The sequence below is a fragment of the Chiloscyllium plagiosum genome, unplaced genomic scaffold (assembly GCF_037043375.1).
Source record: "Chiloscyllium plagiosum isolate Xiang-an unplaced genomic scaffold, Cpla_swu_hap1 HiC_scaffold_35, whole genome shotgun sequence".
In the NCBI taxonomy this organism is placed as follows: Eukaryota; Metazoa; Chordata; class Chondrichthyes; order Orectolobiformes; family Hemiscylliidae; genus Chiloscyllium; species Chiloscyllium plagiosum.
The window spans coordinates 14,531,020-14,554,708 of record NW_028270173.1 but is presented as its reverse complement, the minus strand read 5'-3'; the positions used below and the strand labels follow the sequence as shown (position 1 = coordinate 14,554,708).

General features: G+C 44.0%; 1 protein-coding gene and 2 long non-coding RNA genes across 11 annotated transcripts in view; 1 reads left to right on the top strand and 2 right to left on the bottom strand.

Annotated features, from left to right (window-relative positions):
* Positions 1 to 131: 131 nt before the first annotated feature.
* LOC148140090 (uncharacterized) lies at positions 132 to 11,950 on the bottom strand. The gene is made up of 3 exons (XR_015753034.1): positions 11,864 to 11,950; positions 6,790 to 7,559; positions 132 to 401 (listed from the first exon to the last, which is right to left on the bottom strand). It is a non-coding gene; the product is annotated as an uncharacterized LOC148140090 (long non-coding RNA).
* LOC148140091 (uncharacterized) lies at positions 10,458 to 11,480 on the bottom strand. The gene is made up of 2 exons (XR_015753035.1): positions 11,279 to 11,480; positions 10,458 to 11,183 (listed from the first exon to the last, which is right to left on the bottom strand). It is a non-coding gene; the product is annotated as an uncharacterized LOC148140091 (long non-coding RNA).
* LOC148140089 (butyrophilin subfamily 3 member A2-like) overlaps positions 11,021 to 23,689 on the top strand; it is a 39,645-nt gene continuing 26,976 nt past the window's right edge. For 3 of the 9 annotated variants that reach the window (XM_087979287.1, XM_087979286.1, XM_087979284.1), the window contains exons 1-3: positions 11,371 to 11,495; positions 14,848 to 14,944; positions 15,995 to 16,357. In XM_087979287.1, coding sequence (XP_087835413.1) covers positions 14,905 to 14,944; positions 15,995 to 16,357 — 403 coding nt within the window. In that variant the 5' untranslated portion in view covers positions 11,371 to 11,495; positions 14,848 to 14,904. Of the gene's footprint in view, positions 11,047 to 11,370; positions 11,496 to 11,746; positions 11,845 to 12,277; positions 12,303 to 14,847; positions 14,945 to 15,994; positions 16,358 to 23,689 lie in introns of those variants that run through there. The other 6 variants (XM_087979285.1, XM_087979283.1, XM_087979282.1 and 3 more) reach the window with 5 other exon arrangements.

The window sequence follows — 23,689 nt, the reverse complement described above, 5'->3', positions numbered from 1 at the left end:
ATGAAAATAAAACCTAATGCACAAAACCGCTTAGTTTTGTCCATGCTTTTCAGTAAAAGTACAGCCATAGAATTCACTCTGAGAGTCCTCACCTGGTAGGGCTCTTAACCATCAAAGGCATTCCTCACTTTTTCTGGGTCTGATGAAGGTCACCGAAACGTTAACTCTGATTTCTCTGCACATATCCTGCCAGATCTGCTGAGCTTTTCCATCAATTCCTGTCTTCACCTTTCCTGCTCTTTTCACGAACGTTTTTTTCCTGCAGTTCTGAGGGTCTGTCAGGAGGAGGCAGCCGTGTATCTTGTATCAAAGAGAGACCAGCACCTCACCCCATCCCAGAAACAAGGTACACCCACAGTGAATTCGGGAAATGGAGCAGCCAATATAGACAAAGTACGACCCTGAGAAGTACAAACAGAAAATAAAATAATTCGTCGGTTAATGTCTCATGGAAGGTTCTGGTTGTCTGAAAAACGCTGGTCTCGTCACGGGGAGGACACTGCCGCCTCACAGCGCCAGACACCGGGTTCGATTCCAACTTCAGGCGACTGTCTGTGTGGATTTTGCACATTCTCCACCCCCACCCCCCCCCACCAACCCCACCCCCCCCACCCCCCCCCAACCCCACCCCACCCCCCACCCACCCCACCCCCACCCCACCCCACCCCACCCCCCCCCACCCCCACCCCACCCCCCCCACCCCACCCCCCACCCCCCCCCACCCCACCCCCCCCAACCCCACCCCACCCCCACCCCACCCCACCCCACCCCCCCCCACCCCCACCCCACCCCCCCCACCCCCCCCACCCCACCCACCCCACCCCCACTCCACCCCCCCCACCCCACCCCACCCCACCCCCCCCCACCCCCCCCACTCCACCCCCACTCCCCCCCACCCCACCCCCCCACCCCCCCCACTCCACCCCCACTCCACCCCCCCCCCACCCCCCCCCACCCCCCCCCCCACCCCCCCCCCACTCCACCCCCACTCCACCCCCCCCCACCCCCCCCACCCCACCCCCCCACCCCCACCCCCCCCCCCCACCCCCACCCCCCCCCCCCCCCGTGTCTGCCAGGGTTTCCTCCGGGTGTTCCGGTTTCTTCCCACAGTCCAAAAATGCGCAGGTCAGGTGAATTGGCCATACTTAAATTGCCCATGGTGTTAGGTGCATTAGTCAGAGGTAAATGTAGGTAATAGGGTAGGGAAAATGGGTCCGGGCGGGTTTCCTCTTGGAAATGTCGGTGTGGACTTGTTGAGCCAAATGGCCTGTTTCCACACTGGACGGAACCTAATATAATCTAAAACAAGACTCACCTGCTCCTGTGTCCGGTGCGATCTGAAACCACGGCCCCTTCGGCCCATCGAGCCTGCACTGACCTATCTACATTCATTTCACATTTTAGCATTTGACCCATAGCCGTGAATGTTACGACAGTTCAAGAGCTCATCCAAGGACTTTTTAAAAAGGGTTTCCGCCTTAAACCATCGCAAACAATGCACTCCAGACTCGCATCGCCCTAAACGAAAAACATTTTCCCTAAATCCCACATAAATCTCCCATTCCTCTTAACATTGTCCCCCCGCCCCCCCGATGTTGACGCTTCGAATAATGGCAACAGCTTCTCTCTCTCTCCATCCTGCCCATACCCCTTTTCATCGTGTACGCTTTAATCAGATCCAGTCTCATTCTTGTCTGCTTTAAAGAAGACGTGACGTGGAGGTGCCGGTGTTGGGCTGGGGTGGCCATGGTCAGAAGTCACATGACAACAGGTTATAGTCCAACAGGTTTGGTTAAAATCACAAGCTTTCGGGCCGCTGCTGCACTCCATGTCACGAAGGAGCAGGGCTTCGAAAGCTTGTGATTTCAAAAAAACCTGATGTTCTGTGACTTTCTGACCTAAAGATCGCTACCCGAGCCTATCCAGCACCTCTTCATAACTGAACTGCTCCATCCTGTGAATCTGGACTGCGCCACTTTCTAAGCGACAGTGACCTTACACTGAACAATGTTGAAACTTTATTGCTGGAACAGCACAGCAGGTCAGGCAGCATCCAGGGAACAGGAGATTCGACGTTTCGGGCACAGGCCCTTCTTCAGGAATGAGCAGAGAGTGTTCAGCAGGAGAAGATAAAAGGTAGGGAGGAGGGACTTGGAGGAGGGGCGTTGGAAATGTGATAGGTGGAAAGAGGTCAAGGTGAGGGTGATAGGTCGGAGTAGGATGGAGGCGGAGAGGTCAAGAAGAAGACTGCAGGTCAGGAAGGCGGTGCCGGGCTGGAGGGATTCGGCTGAGACAAGGGGAGGGGGGATGAAGAAACTGGTGAAGTCCAAGTTCATCCCCTGTGGCTGGAGGGTTCCCAGTCGGAAGATAAGACGCTCCTCCTCCGACCGTCGCGTTGTTGTGGTTTGGCGGTGGATGAGTCCAATGACCTGCATATCCTCGGTGGAGTTGGAGGGGGAGTTGAAATGCTGTGCTACAGGGTGGTTGGGTTGGTTCGTCCGGGTGGCCCAGAGGTGCTCTCTGAATCGCTCCGCAAGTAGGCGGCCTGTCTCCCCAATATAGAGGAGGCCACACCGGCTGCAGCGGATGCAGTAGATGATGTGGGTGGAGGTGCAGGTGAATCTGTGGCGGATATGGAAGTTTCCTTTGGGGCCTTGGAGAGAAGTGTGGGGGGAGGTGTGGGCGCAAGTGTTGCACCTCCTGCGGTTGCAAGGGAAGGTGCCGGGAGTGGAGGTTGGGTCGGTGGGGGGTGTGGATCTGACAAGGGAGTCGCGGAGGGAGTGGTCTCTACGGAAAGCTGATAGGGGAGGGGATTGTTTGCGATGGGCGTTTTCCACTCTAATTATTCTCATTCTTGGAAGGCGCAATAAAAATATGAGTTTTAAGAAGCTACTTTGTTTGATACTTTTTAACTTCATAGTTAAATTCATCAATTTGTTACATAATTTAAAATCCGAAAGAACTGTTAATCAGAAACAAAAACAGAAGTTGCTGGAAAAGCTCAGCTGGTCTGGCATCATCTATGGAGAGAAAGCAAAATTGACGTTTTGGGGCCAGTGACACTTCTTCGGAAAGTCTTTTTTGTTTGCTGGTCCTGATTGTTGTGTGAAGAATGCTGATCAGAAACAGGGGGACCTTCCCTGCATCTCCTCACACTGGGAACTGAAGCCTTCTCTTCAGACAGAGGCAGATTTGCTTTCACATCTACAGGAACAAGATTGGGCCCTCTGGGCTGGAAATCTCTGCTGCCATTTCATTGGATTGTGGAGAATCTCAAATCGTTTCACCCGTTTTTGCTTCACATTCCCTGATCTTGCCTGTAAATTCATCATGTCTCAGGGGAAAATAAAAATCTACATTGTCTTTAACATCTGTTTGTGATAAAGCAAACATCAGAATCTCACTCCTGATTCATTCAGTTTTACATATAGTGATGATGATTCCTCCCCTTCCCAATATCTCCTTCTTCCTCCCTTCTTCTCAGGCTGACCATTGGAGAAAAGAGTTTCCAAAATTGAACAAAGATATGTCCCCAGGGGCGGATTGCTGAAGGGTTCTGAGGAAGGATCATCGGACCGGAAACATTCAATCTGATTCTCTCCACAGATGCTGCCAGACCTGTTGAGCTTTTCCAGCAATTTCTGATTTGGGTTCTGATTTCCAGCATCTGCAGTTCTTTCAGGGTTCCCCAGAGGGCTGACATTGACTCGATGTGTGAATTCTGTTTCTCTCTCCAGAGATGCTGCCAGACCTATTCAGTTTTTCCAACATTCTGACAAAAGGCAGAGAGTAATGGCAGCTGGTGACAAGTGGGGCCGCAGCTGTTCACTTTATATATTAATGATCTGGATGAAGGGACTGGGGGCATTCTGGCAAAGTTCGCTGATGATACTAAGTTAGGCAGACAGGCAGGTAGTACTGAGGAGGTGAGAAGGCTGCAGAAAGATTTACACAGTTTCGGAGAGTGGTCCAGGAAATAGCTGATGAAATTCAACGCGAGCAAGCATGAAGTCTTGCACTTTGGAAAAAAGAATACAGACATGGACAATTTTTTAAATAGTGAGAAAATTCATAAAGCCAAAGTACAAAGGGATCTGGGAGTACTGGTTCTGGATTCTCTCAAGGTTGAATTGCAGGTTGAGTCTGTGATTAAGAAAGCAAATGTAATGTCATTTTTTTCAAGAGGGTTGGAATATAAAAGCAGCGATGTGCTTCTGAGACTGTACAGAGCTCTGGTTAGGCCCTATTTAGAATGGAATACCTGATGAAGGGCTTATTCCTGATGAAGGGCTTTTGCCCGAAACGTCAATTTTACTGCTCCTCGAATGCTGCCTGAACTGCAATGCTCTTCCAGCACCACTAATCCAGAATCTGGTTTCCAGCATCTGCAGTCATTGTTTTTACCCCATTTAGAATACTGTGTCCAATTTTGGGCTCCGCACCTCAGGAAGAACATACCGACACTGGAGGGTGTCCAGCAGAGATCCACCTGAATGCTCCCTGGAATGGTAGGCCTAACATATGATGAACAGCTGAGGAGCCTGGAATTGTACTCAGTAGAGTTTAGAAGGTTGTGGGGAGATCTAATAGAAACTTACAAGATTATGTATGGCGTAGAAAGGGTGGACCCTGGGAAGTTGTTTCCGTTATGTGGGAGACTAGGATTTGTAGGCACAATCTTAAAATTAGAGGGAGTCAACTTAGAACGGAACTCAGCCAGAGAGTGGTGAGCCTGTGGAATTCATTGCCGCAGAGCACAGTGGAGGCCCGGACATTGAGTGTCTTCAATGCAGAGATTGATAAATTCTTGATCTCGCAAGGAATTAGGGGCTACGTTAAGTGGAATTGAAATGCCTATCAGCCATGATGAAATGGCAGAGTGGACATGATGGGCCTAATGGCCTTGCTTCCACTCCTATGTCTTATGGTCTTATGGTCTAACATTCTTTGTGTTTCTTTTCCGTTTCATTCCTCCTCTCAAATCTCCTCAGAAATCCGCCTCCTACTGTCTGAATGACAGAGGTTTCAATCAATCGATTCACTTACCCCCACATATCCCGCCTCATAAACACTGAGTGACAGCTGTCCTTTTCAATCCACTGCCCCATGTCTGATTTCTCCCTGCCCTTTCTCTGATTGACATGCCTCTGGTCCAAATCGCAAAGTGATAGTGGACAGGATTCCAGGTCTCTGGATGTGAAGATCAACTTTCTGTTAGGGGATTAAGTTCTGTTTCATTCTTTCATTTCAATTCTCTTTGATATTTAAATCTCTTTTTACACCATTTAGTACATGCCTTGCTCTATTTTATTCTTGGAAGACCTGATTGTGGCCAATATTAGAATTAATTTGCCACTGTCTTGTCCACTGAATGAACGTAGCAATGCCACTCTGTAATGTGTTGCGTCTCTGACAATGGCAGCTATTGTTGTACCACTGGGAATATTTAGATATAATACCGTGCGATCATAAGATATTCAAGCAGAACTTAGGCCATTCGCCCATCAAGTCATGGCTGATAGGTTTTCAAACCGATTTCCACCTTTCTCCCCATAATATTGATGCCTTGGCAATCAATAATTTATCTACCTCTGTTTTAAATATACTCAATGATCTGGCCTCCACAGCCTTTTTCTGTGGCAATGAATTCCACAGATTCACCACTCTCTGATGAGTTTCTCCTTATCTCCGTTCTAAGGGTCTTGTCTTTCCTCTAAGGCTGTGCCCTCAGCCTCCTCTCCTGCCAATGGAAACATCTTCCCAATCTCCACTCTGTCTAGACTGTTCAATATCCTAAAAATTTCAATTAGATCTCTCCTCATCCTTCTAAATTCCACCAAATATAATTCCTAGAGTCTTCGAACCTTCCTCATACGTAAAGACTTCCATTCCTGGGACTAGACTCGTGAATCTCCTCTGATCCACTCCCAGGCCCAGTACATCTTTCCTGAGGTATGGGGCCCAAAATTGCTCATACTACTCTAAATGTGATCGGACTAGAGCTTTATAAAGGCTCAGCATTAGATCCTGCTTTTTTATTCTAGTCCTCTCGAGGTGAATGACAACATTGTATTTGCCTTCCGAGCTACCGACTCTCCTGTATGTTTATCTTCAAAGAAGCCTGGACTAGGGCTCCCAAGTCCTTTTGCAAATCAAACTCCTGAATTTTCTCCCCATTTCAAAAATAGTCCAGGCCTCTTTTCTTCCTACCAAAGTGCATGACCTCACACTTCCCCACTTTGTATTTCAAATGCCACTTCCTTGCCCACTCTCCTGACTTGTCTAAATCTTTCTCCAACCTCCTTGTCTTCTTAATGTTACCTGTCCTCTACCTAACTTTGTATTATCTGCAAACTTAGCCAGAATGCCCTCAGTTCCTTCATCCAAATCATTAATGTATAAAGAGAAAAGTTTTGTTCCCAACACCAACTCTTGTGGAACACCACTAGTCGCTTCCATCCTGAGAAGGACCATTTTATCCCCACTCTCTGCCTTTTACCAAACAGGCAAGCTTCTATCCATGTGAGGACCTGGCCTTACACATCATGGGCCCTTATCTTGTTCAGCAGCATCCCGTGCAGCACCTTATCAAAGGCCTTCTTGAGTCCAGGTAAGTAACATCCATTGACTCTCCTTGGTCTAACCTGCTCATTACATGCTCGAAGAATTCTTTCAGATTTGTTAAGCATGACCTTGGCTTGATGAAACCATGCTGACTTTGTCCTCTTTTACCACGCACTTCTAAATATTCAGAAATCTCATCCTTCGCATTGGACTGCAAAATCTTACCAATGACGCAGGTCAGGCCTGTAATTTCCCATCTTTTGCATTGCTCCCTTCGTAAACAGGGGTGTTAGATTAGCGATTTTCCAATCCTCTGGGACCCTCCTTGATCCAGTTATACCTGAAAGATCACTACTATTGATAGTCTGGATGGAGAAATGGCAGATGGAATTTAATCCAGGCAAATGTCAAGAGATACATTTTGGAAGGTCTCATGCAGGAGAGAAGAATACAGTAAATGGCAGTATTCTTAGAAGTATGTGAAGATGGCATAAAGTTCCACCGTTCCCTGAAAGTGGCAACACAAGTGATATAGCAAGTAGATGCCACACTTGCCTTTAGCAGTCGAGAGACAGAGTATTACAAATTGGCAAGTCATGTTGCAGCTGTACAGAACTTTACTAAGGCCACATGGAATTCTGGTCACCACATTACCCAAAGAATGTTGTACCAGAATATTGAGTGGTCCTGGAAGGCGCTTTATAAATGCAAGCCTTTCTTCTCTTTCCTGTTAAATCTCTCCTACATTGAGACACTTTTTAAACCTTCCTCCTTATTGCAAACACTAATCATCATTCTTTGGTGGCAATTGTTCGATAATTGCTCCTGCAAAGCAACAATCTTAAAGATGCTATATAAAGGCAATTTGAGATCATCCAACAAGGTGTCAGACATCAGTTTAGTTTTATCCTCCGACAGCCTGATGTGAGGAAGCGAAGAATGTCTTTGAAACAATAACAGGAATTGCTTGAAAATCTCAGTGGAGCTGGCAGCATCTGTGGAGAGAAATCAGATTTAACACTTCTGGCCAGTGATCTTTCCTCAGAACTCAAATTTTTGAAGTTCAGTCTTTTAAAGAGTAAAGGTAGTGTGACAAGAGGCCATGTCTCAGGGCTGAAAATAGTTAACAAGGTGGGGGGTGGGGGGAGGATGGTCCATTTCAATAACTGGGTTTCGTGTTTGCTACATTGTCTCATTATATCATCCTTGAAAAGGCACTTCATTGGCAATGAGGTTAGTCTAATCTCAGTGGTGGGCATGACTTGGAGGTGCTGGTGTTGGACTGGGATGGACAAAGTTAAAGAATCCTGCTGAAGAATGTATGCCCGAAACATCGATTCTCCTGCTCCTCGGATGCTGCTGGGCTGCTGTGCTTTTCCAGCACCACACTCGTGACTCTAATCTCCAGCATCTGCAGTCCTCCCTTTCTCAAAGTTAAAAATCACACAACACCAGGTTATAGTCCAACAGGTTTATTTGGAAGCACCAGCTTTCAAAGTGCTGCTTCTTCACCTGATGAAGGAACAGTGCTCTGAAAGCTAGTACTCCCAAATAAATCTGTTGGACTGTAACCTGGAGTTGTTTGATTTTTAACTCATTGGTGGGGAATTGATTAGAAGCAATTCTGAGAGATCGAATTAACCTGCACTCTGTGAGGTAGCCATTAATCAAGGGTGACATGGTGGGTCAGTGGTTAGCACTGCTGCCTCACTGCACCAGGGACCTGGGGTCAATTCCAGCCTTGGACAACTGTGCGTGTGGAGGTGCACATTCTCTCTGTGTCTGTGTATGTTTCCTCTGGATGCTCTGGATTCCTCCCACAACCCAAACGTGTGCATGATGGGTGAATTGGCCATGCTAAATTGCCCATCGTGTTCAGGGCTGTGTAGGCTAGGTGCATTAGTCAGGGGTAAATAGAGAGTAGGGGAATAGGTCTGGCTGGGTTACTCCTGGGGGGGTCAGTGTGGATTTGTTGGGCAGAGGGCCTATTCCTAATTCTTAATAACAGTCAGCATGGTTTTGTCAAGGGGAGGGTCATGCCTGACCAACTTGATTGGACTTTCTGAAGTGACAATCAGTTGTATAGATGAGGACAATGCTTTGCAGCTAGTCAACTTGGATTTCAGCAAGGATTTTGAAAAGGTCCCATATGGGAGACTGAGAACGAAAGTAAGAGCCTGTGGTTCCATGAAATTCTGCTAATTGGATCCATAGTTGATACAATTACAACATTTAAAGGCATTTGAATGGGAAGGGTTTAGAGGAATATGGGCCAAGTGTTGGCAAATGGGCCTAGATTTATTTAGGATATCTGTTCAGTGTGGACAAGTTGGACAGAAGGGTCTGATTCCATGCTGTACATCTGTATGACTCCACGACTTTGGGAAGCTCCAAGGACCAGAAAGATGTTGGTATGCATATCCATCAGTGCCTTAAGGAAACAGGACAGGTGAATAAAGTAGGAAAGAAGGCATATTTGTGCTTGCATTGATTAGTTGAGGCATTGAGTTTAAGAGCAAGGGTGTTATGCTGGAACTGTATAAAGCACTGGTTAGACCACAGCTGGAGTGTTGTGTTTGGTTCTGGAAACCACATTATAGTTAGGAAGTGATTGTACTGGAGAAGGTGCAGAGGAGATTTACCAGGATGTTGCCTGGACTGGAGAGTTCAGTTGTGAAGAGACATTGGAGGTGTTTTCATTGGAGCATTGAGGGAGAACATTACGGGAACTTGAACAGGTGCAGGAAATCCATGGGATCTGGGAGGGGGTTGGGGTTGAGGGAAACTTGAACTCACTGCTTGTTTTAAAAAAATTCTCAAGGTCAGGTTCGTAGGAGAGTAGTCTGACACAGAACAAATGACCAAGAGGCGAGTCTGCTAGAATATGGGCATTTTATTCCCCGCAGCGTCGCCACAACGGGTCTGGCTTATACTCACTCTACATGTTACCAAAACTGGGAGCCGTCAGTTCTCGTAGGGCGGTTGCCAACAACCCACGCTCGGCGGTTAAACGTAACCCCGGAGCAGACTCACCGAACTGGAGACTTTTCCAGCTGATATACTCTTTTCCAGATATAAACATTCATGTGAACAGCAGAGCAAGGCTAAAAAACACATTCCATTCTGGTTACATACAGATAAGAAGATTCACACGGGACTAAGCAACACCTCCATTCCGGTTAGATTCACACATGTATTGGGACATAATTTTTAACCGTTTCACCACATTCCACTGCTTGGAATTTTACACCACATTCCACTGCTTGGCCCAATACATGTGTTACATTATGATTCACACACGTATTGGGACATAATTTTACACCACATTCCACTGCTTGGCCCAATACATGTGTTACATTATGCTTAATTCAGTTCAATTCGTTTCAGTTAATTTCAGTTCAGTCAATTCAGTGTAATTCAATTCAGCTCAGTTCAGGTCTGTTCAGTTCAATTCAATTGTGTTCAATTCAGTTCCGTCCATTTCAATTCAATTTAGCTCAGTTCCATTTTGTTCCGTTCAATTTGATTCACTTCAGTTCCACTCAGTTCAGTTCAGTTCAATCCCATTCAATTCTGTTAACTCCGCTTCAGCTTTTTGGACATGCCCACATCCTCCGCTGTACCCCAGGCAAGGGGTTCTTCGGCAGGACTGGGATCCTTTCTCAAACAAACTGCCACGTACATGCCCACATCCATGCCATCCCGGGACGGTCGGGACCTCCACAGTTTGTTCTTCTGGTTTCTTAGTCTTTTTCCAAAACATTGTTCTGTATCAAAATCTCTCCTCAATTGCGATTGATCCTGCCGACTACGCCAAATGTTTTAAAAAAATTCTCAAGGTCAGGTTCGTAGGAGAGTAGTCTGACACAGAACAAACGACCAAGAGGCGAGTCTGCTAGAATATGGGCATTTTATTCCCCGCAGCGTCGCCACAACGGGTCTGGCTTATACTCACTCTACATGTTACCAAAACTGGGAGCCGTCAGTTCTCGTAGAGCGGTTGCCAACAACCCACGCTCGGCGGTTAAACGTAACCCCGGAGCAGACTCACCGAACTGGAGACTTTTCCAGCTGATATACTCTTTTCCAGATATAAACATTCATGTGAACAGCAGAGCAAGGCTAAAAAACACATTCCATTCTGGTTACATACAGATAAGAAGATTCACACGGGACTAAGCAACACCTCCATTCCGGTTAGATTCACACATGTATTGGGACATAATTTTTAACCGTTTCACCACATTCCACTGCTTGGAATTTTACACCACACTGCTTGGAGTGGTATTAGAAGTTAAAACGCCACTCTACATTTAAAGAACATGTAAAGATGGGTGGCAAGGTGGCTCAGCGGTGAGCACTGCTGCCTTATAACACCAGAGACCCAGGTTCAATTCCCCCGCGGGTATTGTCTGTACGGAGTTTGCACATTCTTCCTGTGTCTGCGTGGGTTTGCTCCGGCTTCATCTAAAAGATGTGCAGGTCAGGTGAATTAGCTATGCTAAATTACCCGTGGTGTTAGGTGAAGGGGTAAATGTAGGGGAATGGATCTGGGTGGGTTACTCTTCGGAGGGTCGGTTGTGCCGAATGGCCTGTTTTCACACTGCAAGTAATCGAATCTATAAAAAAAAATTGGATATACTCATGAAGTGCTGTCACAATGAACCGAATTTGTATCTTTCCGTTAGCACTTATCCCGAAAGTCAATACTGACCATTGTGAGACAGTAAATGAGCTGGAGACCAGGGGTGGGAGAGATGATTTCTTTTGGGGTGGTCCCGCCCTTCCGCAGTGTGAGTTTGACGCCCGAAAACTTTTGGCTCAACTGTGCACCGATTAGAGAAGCGGAACTGATATCAAATAGAAACTGAAAGCTCTGATCGCTTCTCCATTTTGTCATCCTTGCCGAATTTTTTGGAGGAATTTAATCGGTGAGTTTGGGGGTAATTTGAGCTCCTATCAGTTTCAGTGTAATTGACTCCGATCTCCCTATCGGTGGGGACGTCCTGGATCACGCACTCAGTCCCGAGGGGTGTGGGAGTCTCAGTCCAGGAACCGAACAGAGGCTGGGAGGGCCTGGCTGTGGGAGGACGGAGCCTGGGTGATGGGGAGAGCGGGTCGCAGGGGACATGGTGGGTAAATATTAACCCGTCTGGTCCCTTGTGGGACAGGAGATTCTGGGTGTTCCCAGCTCCAAACGATACCGTCTCCATGACTGGATGGTTCCCAGGTTTCGCTTTACAACAATGACCGCATCTTAAAAGAAGAGGATTTTCATTCGTGCGTGAGATTCTCATACCCCTTTCCTTCCAGATTATCGGGAATATTGGCGGCATAGTGGTTAGCACTGCTGCCTCACAGCGCCAGAGACCCGGGTTCAATTCCCCCCTCAGGAATGTGGAGGTCTGTGGAGTTTGCACATTCTCCCCGTGTCTGCGTGAGTTTCCTCCGGGTGCTCGTTTCCTCCCACAGTGCAGCTTAGGTTAGGTGAAGCGGTAAATGTAGGGGACTGGGATTGGGTGGGTTGCACTTCGGCGGGTCGGTGTGCCCCAAAGGGCCTGTTTCCACACTGTAAGTAATCTGAGCGTCACCTGAATCGGGTTGTTAGTCCGTCCTTTACCTCAGGAGGTTGTGGGTTCAAGTCGCACTTCAGGATGTAGGTATATAAAACCGAGAGTGACACTCCAGAGCAATAAAGAGAGAGTGATTGAAGATGAGACGTCAATTCAAGTCATTAAGTATGTTGAAGAGCAGGCGAGTTATTCTCGGCCATAGAGTTATGCAGCACCGACGCAGATCCTACGGCCCAACTGAACTAGTCCATTTGGCCCATACTCCTCCACACATTTCCGACTCAAATGACTTTGTACTCGCTTCTCGAATTTTCTCTGACAGCTCGTCCCATATACTACCTTCTGTGGAAAAAGTTGCTCTTTAGCTCCCTTTCAAATCTTTGCCCTCTCACCTTAAAACTATGCCCTCTACTTTTCCACTCCCCTACCCCCAGGAAAATACCTTGGGTATTCACATTGCCTGTGCCTCTCATGATTTTATAAACCTCAATAAGATCAAGGGGAAAACAAGTCCCAGTTTTCCAGCCTCTTCTTATAACTCAAACTCTCCAGTCTGGGCAGCATTCTTAAACCTTTTTGTACCGTTTCGAGTTTAATAATAACTTTTAATAATAAATACAAGAGTATTTTGCAGAACTTGAAATGTGGCCTCAATAATGTTTGCACAGTTGCAACATGACATCCCAACTCCTGTACTGGAGGTTCAGACCAATGAATGCAAACATGCCAAATATTGCTTTCACCACCTTCCCTGCCTGTAATGCCACTTTCAAGGAAATATTTACCTACATCCTGACATTTCCTTGTTTGACAACATTCCCCAGGGCCTTAACGTTAACTGTATAAGTCCTGCCCTGATTTGCCTTACTGAAATGCAATACCTGAATGTGTCTTGATCAATATTAATCCCTCATTCAGCATTACAACAATTAGATGATCTATTCATGTTGGTGTTTGTGGAGCTTGCTATGCACAGATGGATTGCTGTTTTCCCACATAGCAACATTGATTATGCTTCAGAAATACTTCATTATCTGTGAAAAACTTTGGGATGTCATCAAATGTGCTATGTAAATGTGAGTTTTTTTAAATGGAGGCATTCATTGTTGTTAAGGAGTTTGGCAGAATTGGTGTAGTGGAGATGTGATCATTTATGTGGATAACTTGAGGTTATAAATGTAAGACAGTCACTAATAAATCCAATGGGCAATTCAGCAAAAACTTTCTCAGCGAGAGAGCGGTGAGAATATGAAACTTACTGAATGGTCTCAATATATTTAAAAGAAAGCTAAATTAACACAGTTGGAAGAAAGGAACAGAAATAAATTTACTCCAACATCATAACCATTTTATAATCCTGCCCTAACTATTTGTTGAGCCTGTCAATATGAAAAAAAAACATTTATGCCATCTCTTGCTTCCTGTTAGCCAGCCAATTTCCTATGCATGGAGAAAGCGAGGACGGTCGATGACACTAAAGTTGAAGGTGTAGTGGACAGCAAAGAAGGTTACCTCAGAGGACAATGGGATCTTGATCAGATGGGCCATTGGGTTGAGGAATGGCAGATGGAGGTTAATTTAGATAAATGTGAGGTGCTGCATTTTGGGAAAGCAGATCTTAGCAGAACTTATACACTTAATGGAAAGATCTTGGGGAGTGTTGCTAAACAAAGAGACCTTGGAGTGCAGGTTCATAGCTCCTTGGAAATGGAGGCCAATAGGATAGTGATGAAGGCATTTTTATGCTTTCCTTTATTGGTCAGAGCATTGAGTATAGATGTTTGGAGGTCATGTTCCTGCTGTACAGGTCATTGGTTAGGCCACTTTTGGAATATTGTGTGCAATTCTGGTCTCCCTCTTATCAGAAAGATGTTGTGAAACTTGAAAGAGTTCAGAAAATATTTACAAGGATGTTGCCAGGGTTGGAGGATTTGAGCTATAGTGAATAGACTGGACCTGTTTTCTCTGGAGGGTCAGAGGTTGAGGAGTGACCTTATAGAGGTTTATAAAATCATGAAGGGCATAGATAGGGTAAATAGATAAGATCTTTTTCCTGGGGTGGGAGGAGTCCAGAACTAGAGGGCATAGGTTTAGGATGAGGGGGAAAAATTCATAAGGGATCTAAGGGGCAACCTTTTCGCACAAAGGGTAGTGTGTGTATGGAATGAGCTGCAAGAGGAAGTGGTGGAGACTAATACAATTACAACATTTAAAAGGCTTATGGATGGGTATATGAATTGGAAGGGTTTGGAGGGATATGGGCCCAAGCGCTGGCAAATAGGTCTAGATTAATTTAGCATATCTGGTCAGCATGGAATTGGACCGAAGGATCTGTTTCCATATTGTACATCTCAATGACTCTATGACTCTATGTCATCTTTACATGTTATATGATTTTTTTTCTTTATGTTTGATGCAACCTTTAACATTTTTCATTAAAGATAGGTAGTTGGTCCATCCTTTGAAATGTTTCTAATTACCACGTAGATATTCTGTAAAATGTAGAGATTTGTAAATCATTGCATAAGTACAGTAAAGATTATGATGTGAAATTTTGGACAAGACTGTAATGTAAATGTTTGTATCTAGATATCTGTCAGTACATGTGGATATATATTCATGCATGCTTCAATGACTGAAGCTGGAATACTCAGTTGTGTCATTTCATGTGTTTTTTGTGTGTAATGTGAACTCTCTAATATTATTTCAGGCAGTTGCAACCCATCATTTTCTGAATATGCTGACATCGAATTTCTGAATTTCCGAAATGTTTCTCCTGCTTCAGATTCTTGTTTGGATCTTCTATGGTAGGAGAACAACATTTAATAAATAATAACTAATATTAGTTTTTAATTTTTTTTTTGTCTGGTAAAAGTGGTAGCTTACAAATACTGAGTTGGAAGACAAGGATTTTTTATTCATTCATCGGATAAAGTAAAGTTGCTATTGTTCCAGAGGGCCGTAGGGCTGCTCTCTCATTAGAGAGATGAATGGTGACGGTTGAACCCGAGGTTCACCATGCCTTAGGTGAGGGGTGAGATTGAGAAGGAAGAACCTTCATGGGAACCTCAGCCAGGGTGGGATTTGAAACTCTACTGTTGCTGTTATTCCAGCTGTCTGGCCAACTGAGTTAACCGAGTCCTATACAGGGTGTAGGGACACCCATGGTGTGACGAGAGAGAGACTTTCAGGTTTTTTTATCCAACATCATTGAAAGAATGGCAATATATTTCCAAAGCAGTAAAGTGAGTGGCTTGAAGGAGAACTTGCAAGTGGTAGTGTATTCCCATGTATCTGCTACTCTTATCTTTCTGGATGGTGGACATCATGGCTTTGGAAAGTGCTGTCAAAGATGTCTTGGTGAGTTGCGGTATTGAATTTTGTAGAAGCTACAAGTTCCCACTAATGTGCACTGCTTGTGCAGTCAGTGAATATTAAATGTCTTGGATGGGGTAATAACCAATGGACCACTTTATCCTGGATAATGTCAAGCTTCTTAAGTGTTGATGGAGTTGCACTGATCTTGGCAAAGCCCACACTAGGGATTTCTGTAAGTAACCGAGGCTGGTTGTTCAGGTTGGCACTGAGGAAATGCTGCATTGCCAGATGGTCAGTACTATGGGAAATGTGAACTATTTTCTTAGTTCTCTATCTGTTTATCTCTCACTCTGGTGCTTCTCCACGTTTCCCTCTCCCCTTCCCTCACTCTCTCTTTGTTCCTTTTGTCTCTCTGTTTCTTTCTCTCTGTCTGACTGCCTCCCCCTCTCTGTCTTATTATTCATGATATAACTGTAATGACCTTTGTGAAGACTGATGGATCTCATTCTCTAGCTCTCTCTCTATGCTGGCTGTTCCAGAAACTGCAGCAGATTTACATGTGACAGGACCATTTGACCCCATCATGGGGGTTGTTGGGGACGATGTCATCCTGGACTGTGTGCTGATCACGGCTGTAGCCCCAGAGAATATCGAAGTCCGCTGGATCAACATGGAATATGGCTACAACTCACCCATCCACATGTACACTGGGAGAGCAGACGACCTAACATTTCAACCCTCAACCTACAATGGCCGGACTGAGATGTTTCTCGATGAAGTGGCACAGGGGAATCTCTCTCTCAGGCTTAAAGATGTCAGCGTCTCCGATAGGGGACAGTACCAGTGCTTCGTTGTGTCCAATGACAAGCATAGCGATATCACAGTGACCCTGAATGTTACAGGTCAGTGATCATTTCAAAACCATTATTCTTGACTTCCTTGCTGAAGGTGATAGAGAAACATTAACCATGACAGAAGCCAAATTATTACACATTGATTACGCGAGGTTGAATTTCATTGGTTCAGGAATCTCACACAGATGGAGGAGGAGAGACGAGGGGGGCAGGCTGGTTAAGGGGAAGGCAAAGATAATTTAACAATGAGATACAAAGCTATTTCACTCAATGCTGTGAATCTTTGGAGCTGTCCACATAAGAATATGAATGAAAGAAGACCATTCGGGCCCTCAAGCTTAGTCCATTCTTTCATACAAGTGAACTTCCCTTTATTTCCTTAGAAAAAACATGATCTGAGTTGAATATATTCAATGACTGTTTGCACCAACCCTCTGGGGTCGATATTTCCAGGGAATATTGGAATAGGTGTGAGGGTCAAATGGCCTAGTCCAACTTCTATCTCTGTATCAACTTCCTGGCTTCCCACATTGTGAAAGCTATGGAATGTTTTAATAGGTTTTTAGTGTTTCTATGTCTCTTGGTATTAATGTATTGACAATATATTTCATTGACTGGCTGAATCAAATTCCCTTTCTGAGTAGGGGTCATCCTTAATCCCAGGATTTTGGGGATCAGGTTTGATGCTTCCATTTGTTTTTCACCTCCAGGATTAACATTTGTCTAAGACTGTTTGAGCTAGAGTTTTAGCCACAGATTGCCAATCCAGCTGCAAGTTGCCTTTAACATTCTTCAATTATTCTGAATTAATGCTGTATCCCATTGTGAAAAACCAGAGCATCACTGAAATCTCTTCCGATCTGAACCAAAGATTAAGGGAGCAACTGCATTCTCACGTCAAGGTCAGATTTGACCAGATTCAGTTTCCACTAAAAATAATTTGTATGTTGCCAAATAAGAAATGACACAAGTGTCTGCCAGCTTTAAATCTCTTTGTTACATGTGATAAATGTTTGTGATGCATTATTAGTGCCTTTTGGAGACTTGGGGTTCTGTTAGGAACAGTCCTCATGTGAAGGTGCCCAATTTGTTGCTATTCCAGGTAATATACTTAGGAAGGAAACCTACCGACTGGGGACAAAGACACAAGAGGCAGGCAGGATTCAGGCATGTGGCAGTCTTCATTCGCATTCAAACAATCACTGGTTCATGCAGGGAGAGGGCCAAAGAATCCCCCCAAGTTTGGCCTCGATCTAAGAATGCAGTTGCTCCCTTAATCTTTGGTTCAGATCGGAAGAGCGATCAATGATGTTCTGGTTTTTCACAGAGATACAGCATTTTTATACATGTTGAGTTACAATAATCACCTACAGCGTGGTCACTGTGATCTTCCCCTTATTCTATACATTCAGTCCCGTGAAACACTTGATGACTGATTGACAATCCTGTGGAAAGCCCAAGGTTCCCATGATCTTATGATGTTTAATAGACATTGTAATCACCAGGCTTTGGGATCTTTCTATGCATCCTATGAATTACATTCCAAACTTACTGGCTGAACTCCGTCAAACATGTCGCTGACTTGCTTATCTTTAAAGAGTGCTTTAATTCTGTTGCCCATTGTATTCCTTTGCTATCTCTTCAAACTCTGTTACTCCTCTTATATTTTCCTAATTTTATATAAAATATGCAAAAGACAGCTGGTTCTAACTAACTGCTTTAAGATTTGTAATATTAATTTCTATTATAAAGTTAGTTATATGTAAGGTTTTATTGCTACTTCTACTGATAGCACTCTTTAGCTCGTGATTTGCGAGCAATTTGTTTTTTACTGGATCCACCCAGGATCCCTGTTGTGATAAAGAAAATATTTCCTGAGACGTAATTAACTTTTACATTTAGGTTTGAATCTTTCCCATAATGCTAATTGGCATATCTTGTTATATATTTGTATCCATAACTCCATCGAAATCTATCTCTGTGATTATCTGAAGAATCTTTAACTAGAACCTATTTCTTAATACTAAATAGTTTCCAAGAAACAGCTAATTACTGCAAGATAACTTTAGCTGCTGTTTTCACAGCTGCATGATGAGCTGCATGATGCCATTTGGCTGTCTTCTGAAATGAGATTTACAGCCCTTGTTCTAACTAACACTGCTCACCTAATGGGATAACATCCTTTTGTTCATGAGACCAGAATAAATCACTTGTCATAATTTAATGAACTTGTTTGAATCCTTCAAATGTTTATGAGCCACAATCACATTAGTTCACCTATGATTGTTATCATAGAAGTTTACCCCCTTCTTCAATGTTTGGTCCAAATCTTCAAACTTGCAATCTTCTTATTGAACTGTCACTGGCTGTTGTTTTTACACGACCTCCTTTTACTTCGGTTCAAAAGTACCATTGTGTTTCTCTTAAATATTGGAACAGTCTTCTTACACTGTTTATCGTTTGTCAGGCATTTTGTGTCTAAATGCTGGAGCAGGCCTTATAATTCTATTTATCCAATTGTCAGGCATTTTGTGTCTTTCAAATATGGGCACCCCTTAGAGTATACCTCCAAAAACATTGTGTTTCAGGTGAGGAGAAATAAATGGACTCCCTTTCATTTTTCACCTACCACTCAATTAGTTGCAACAATGTTAAATTGAAAAGTATTCCTTCCCTCATTGATATATTTTTTCAGCCCAAATATATTTTTATTTTAAACTGAACTAATTTAAGCATTTGAATTTATGAGTAAGTTAATTAGCTAATGTAATGTGAGAAAAGAGAATAAAACATGACATCAATACATGGATTAGAAATCAGTAGTAAGCCTGAAGGAATCACCCTTTGGCTGGTTAGTGATGAATATTGTGAACCATTGCAGCCATTAAATTGGGGGATTTTAGTCACCGTGATATTGTCAGTTGAGCAGTTATTTGCAGATTCTTGGTTCTGCAATGAGCTGACTGGAGCTTGTCCAATTTCCTCTGGCAGTGGTTGTTCTGACTTGCTTTCAGCAATCAGAGACAATCTTTAAGAAGGAATTGAAAACCATATGACACTAAGCTTGGTGGCAGTGTGTGCTGCAAGTGGGGTGGAAGGAGACTGCAGACTGACAGATTAGTGGAGTTGGCAAATACTTAGCAAATGCAATATAATGGGAATAAATGTAAGGTTATCCAATTTGGTCACAAAAAGAGGAGAGCAGATTATTATATGACTGGTGTCAGTAGAGGAAAAGATGCAGTGCAACGTGACTTTGGTGTCATGGTGGAACAGTTGCTGATGATTGGCATGTAGGTGGAGCAGGTAGGGAAGAAAGCTAATGACATGCTCTCCTTCGTAGCAAGAGGACTTGAGTATCAGAGAAAGGATGACTTACTGCAGTTATACAGGGCATTGGTGAGGCCACATCTTGAGTATTGTATGCAGTTTTGGTCTCCTTGTCTGAGATAGGACATTCTTGCTATTGAGGGAATCCTGCAAAGGTTCATCGGACTGATGCCCAGGATGGTAGGACTGACATATGAGGAAAGACTGGATCAATTGAGCTTTGACTCACCGGAATTTTGAAGAATGAGGGGGATCTCATAGAAGCATATAAAATCCTGATGGGACTGGACAGGCTAGATGTGGGAAGAATGTTCTTGATGTTGGGGAGGTCCAGAACTAGAGGGTGACAGTCTAAGAATAAGGGGTAAGCCATTCAGGACTGAGATGAGGAAGAATTTCTTCACTCAGACACATTTTGAATTCTCTATCATAGAAACCCGTTTGGGGCTTGTTCATTAGATACATCCAAAAGTAGTTGAACTTGGCCCTTGTGGCTAAAGGGATCAAAAGGTTTAGAAAGAGAGCAGGGATGGAATGCTGAGATTGTTTGATCAATCATGATCATCTTGAATGGTGTACAGAACAGAAGGGCTGAATGGATTGCACCTGCACCTATTTTCTATGTTTCTATTTTCATAGAAGAAGGAGCCTCCACACTTCTGAGAGGAGATTCCACCTGGGCTTCCTCAGAAATACAGAGCCGTTCTCCAAGTCTGATGGTTCTTTCATAAAATAGGATTGTTAGAGGAAAGTAAACGACATCCCCTTTTACAGAGTTCTGACATTTAAAGGTCCAGACAGCCATTTTAACAGATAATGCATAAGATAAGTGTGATAGGGCATTGGAGGAGAAGATGCCAAAGAGTCGGTAGTGTGGGTACCAGGTAAGTAGAATGCTGACTGGAAAGATTGCCAGCTTGGATGGTGCAGCCTGCCAGTGCAGGATGCCAGATTGCCTAAGGAGTAGAGTGTCATGTTAATAGAATGCCAGGTATATAGGGTACATGGTAAGTAGAATACCAGCTAGGGTGGGGTAGGGAACCAGGTAAATAGGGTGGAAACTGGGTACAGTACCAGGGGTTAAGGTGGCAAGGTAAAAGAAAATGCAATGTATAGAGTAGGTCAAGGTGTATGGGAGGAATTGGGTCTGGCAGTGAAAGTATGTATGGATGATTTGTAATTCGGATCTGGCAGGAAGGGTGAGGGAGGTTTAGTGGAACTTCCCAGTGCCCCTTCAAATGAGCAAACATAGAAAGGAATGAAGCACAACCAACCCTGACAATACAATCTGCCAATCGTAACACATTCAAATTTCAATAATCTGCACACAGTCTAGCAGATCCATCTGGATTAGAAACCTACACCACTGATGAACTCCAGTTGCTTTGATTAAGTTCAGACTGGTGTTTTTCTACCATGAATAGAATCAATGTTTCCACCTGAGCTTGATTTTCTGGGCCCAGTTGATAACAATGTTGTTTTATCCTAAAACTATAAGATTAAAAAAAAATCCAGTTGTCTGTAAAAGCATTTCTATTTATGTAAAAAGAAGAAAGACACTATAAGCTATCAGAGCCACTTAGCCCATCTGATCTGCTCTGCCATTCAGTCATGACTGACATGTTTTTTCAATTCCATTCTCTAGCTTTTCCCTGTAACTTTTGATTATCTTAATAATCAATAACCTATCCATCTTTATCCTAAAGACACTCAATGACTTGGCCTTCACAGCCTTCTACAGCAATAAGTTCCACAGATTCACCAACTTCTCACTGAAGAAATTTCTTCTCATCTTAGTTCTAAAGGGACGTACCTTTCACTCTGAGGCTTTGCCCTTGGGTCCTTGTCTCTACTATTAATGGAAATATTTTCTCCATGTCTTTATGTAAGTTTCAATAGATTACCCTCATACTTCTAAACTCAATCTAGTATAGATCCAGTGAGCTCAATGCTTCTCATATGATAAGTCCTTCTGGGATCATTATTGTAAACCTCATCTGGACCCCATGCTTCACATCCTTCCTTAAGTAGGGGCCAAGAACTGCTCACAAAATTCCAAATGCAGTCTAAGCAGTACATCCCTATTCTGTATTCTAGTCCTCTAAAAATGAATGCTAACATTGAATTTAACTTCCTAACCGCCAACTGAACCTACATGTTAACCTGAACTCTGACTGCTAAGTCCTTTGTGCATCAGATTTCGGAAACACTTCCTTGTTTAGAAAATAGTTTCTGTCTCTATTCTTCCTCCCAAAGTGCATAGGCTCATATTTTCCCATATTGTATTCTAAATATCAATTATTTGCAACTCCCCTAGCCTGTCAAAGTCCTTCTGTAGCCTCACCACTTCCTCAAAACTGACTGTCTCTCCACCTATTTTTGTGTCGTCTGCAAACCTGGGAACAATATCCTCAGTTACTTTGTCCAGATCGTTCATGTACAGTGTGAATAGTTGTGATCCTAACATGGACTGCTGCAGAATTCCATTTGTCACCAGCTGCTGTCCTGAAAAAGACCCCATTATCACAACTCCCTGCCTTTTGCCAGTCAGCCAATCCTTTCAACTTGTCAGTACTTGTCCCCAATACCATGGGCTCTTAACTTATTTATCAACCTCGTCAAAGGCCTTCTTGAAATGCAAATAGATCCTGTCCACCAGCTTTCCTTTGCTTAACTAGCTCATTAGATCCTCAAAGAAGTCTCCGAACAGATTTTCAGGCATAATGTCCCTTGATGAAACCATGATGACTCAGTACTATTTTACCTTGCACTTCCAAATATCCACAATCTCATCCTTAATAATGATCCGAAAATCTTACCAATGACTGAGGTCAGGCTAACTGGCCTATAATTTCCTCTTTTCTGCCTCTCTCCCTTCTTAAAGGTCAGGAGAGGACTGGGGTCAATTCCTGGAATGGAGGTACTACCTTACGCTGAAAGACTGGAGCGACTGGGCTTGTATACCCTTGAGTTTAGAAGACTGAGAGGGGATCTGATTGAGACATATAAGATTATTTAAGGATTGGACATTCTGGAGGCAGGAAAGATGTTTCAGCTGATGGGTGAGTGCCAAACCAGAGGACACAGCTTAAAAATACGGGGTAGACCATTTAGGACAGAGATGAGGAGAAACTTCTTCACCCAGAGAGTGGTGGCTGTGTGGAATGCTCTGCCCCACAGGGCAGTGGAGGCCCAGTCTCTGGATTCATTTAAGAAAGAGTTGGATAGAGCTCTCAAGGATAGTGGAATCAAGGGTTATGGAGATAAGGCAGGAACAGGATACTGATTAAGGATGATCAGCCATGAAAATATTGAATGGTGGTGCAGGCTCGAAGGGCAGAATGGTCTACTCCTGCACCTATTGTCTATTCAATAGGGATGTGTTCCATTTGCCATTTCCAGTCCTCTCCGATCATCCCTGACTCCAGTGATTCCTTAAAGACTACCACCAATGTAACAATTGTAATGAGGTCAGCCAGCTGGACCTCGTACACTGAGTCCCATGATTGGGACTATTAATTTGGTCCAATCAGGGTTTCCTGGTGAACATAAAGAAAGGTAAAAACAAGGACTGCAGATGCTGGAAACCAGAGTCTAGATTAGAGTGGTGCTGGAAAAGCACAGCAGGTCAGGCAGCATCCAAGGAGCAGGAAAATCAACATTTTGGGCAAAGGATGTGTTGTAGATCGTGACTCTTTGGTACCCAAGTTTATATGAAGCATTACGATAATCAAAGATTGTTTATGTGTAAATACAGGATGACTTAATGACAGGAGACTGGCCTCTGTGGAGTTATTTCAGAGGCAATAAGAGCAAAGCATGATCCTGAAGAAATGTGCTCACAACAGTTGTCTTTGAATTGGAGTAAGCATTTCTTACATCTTGTCTTCATTTGGGCAGCTTGACTGATTTGACCCTACTGTTAGAAACCAGTCCGAGTACGTGGAAAGAATGCATTATTATTTCTATGTAAATGACATTGTGGCAGATGAGAAAAGATGATTAAGTTTCCTGACAGCCTGTGGAGCTGCAGCTTTTTATATAATTAGC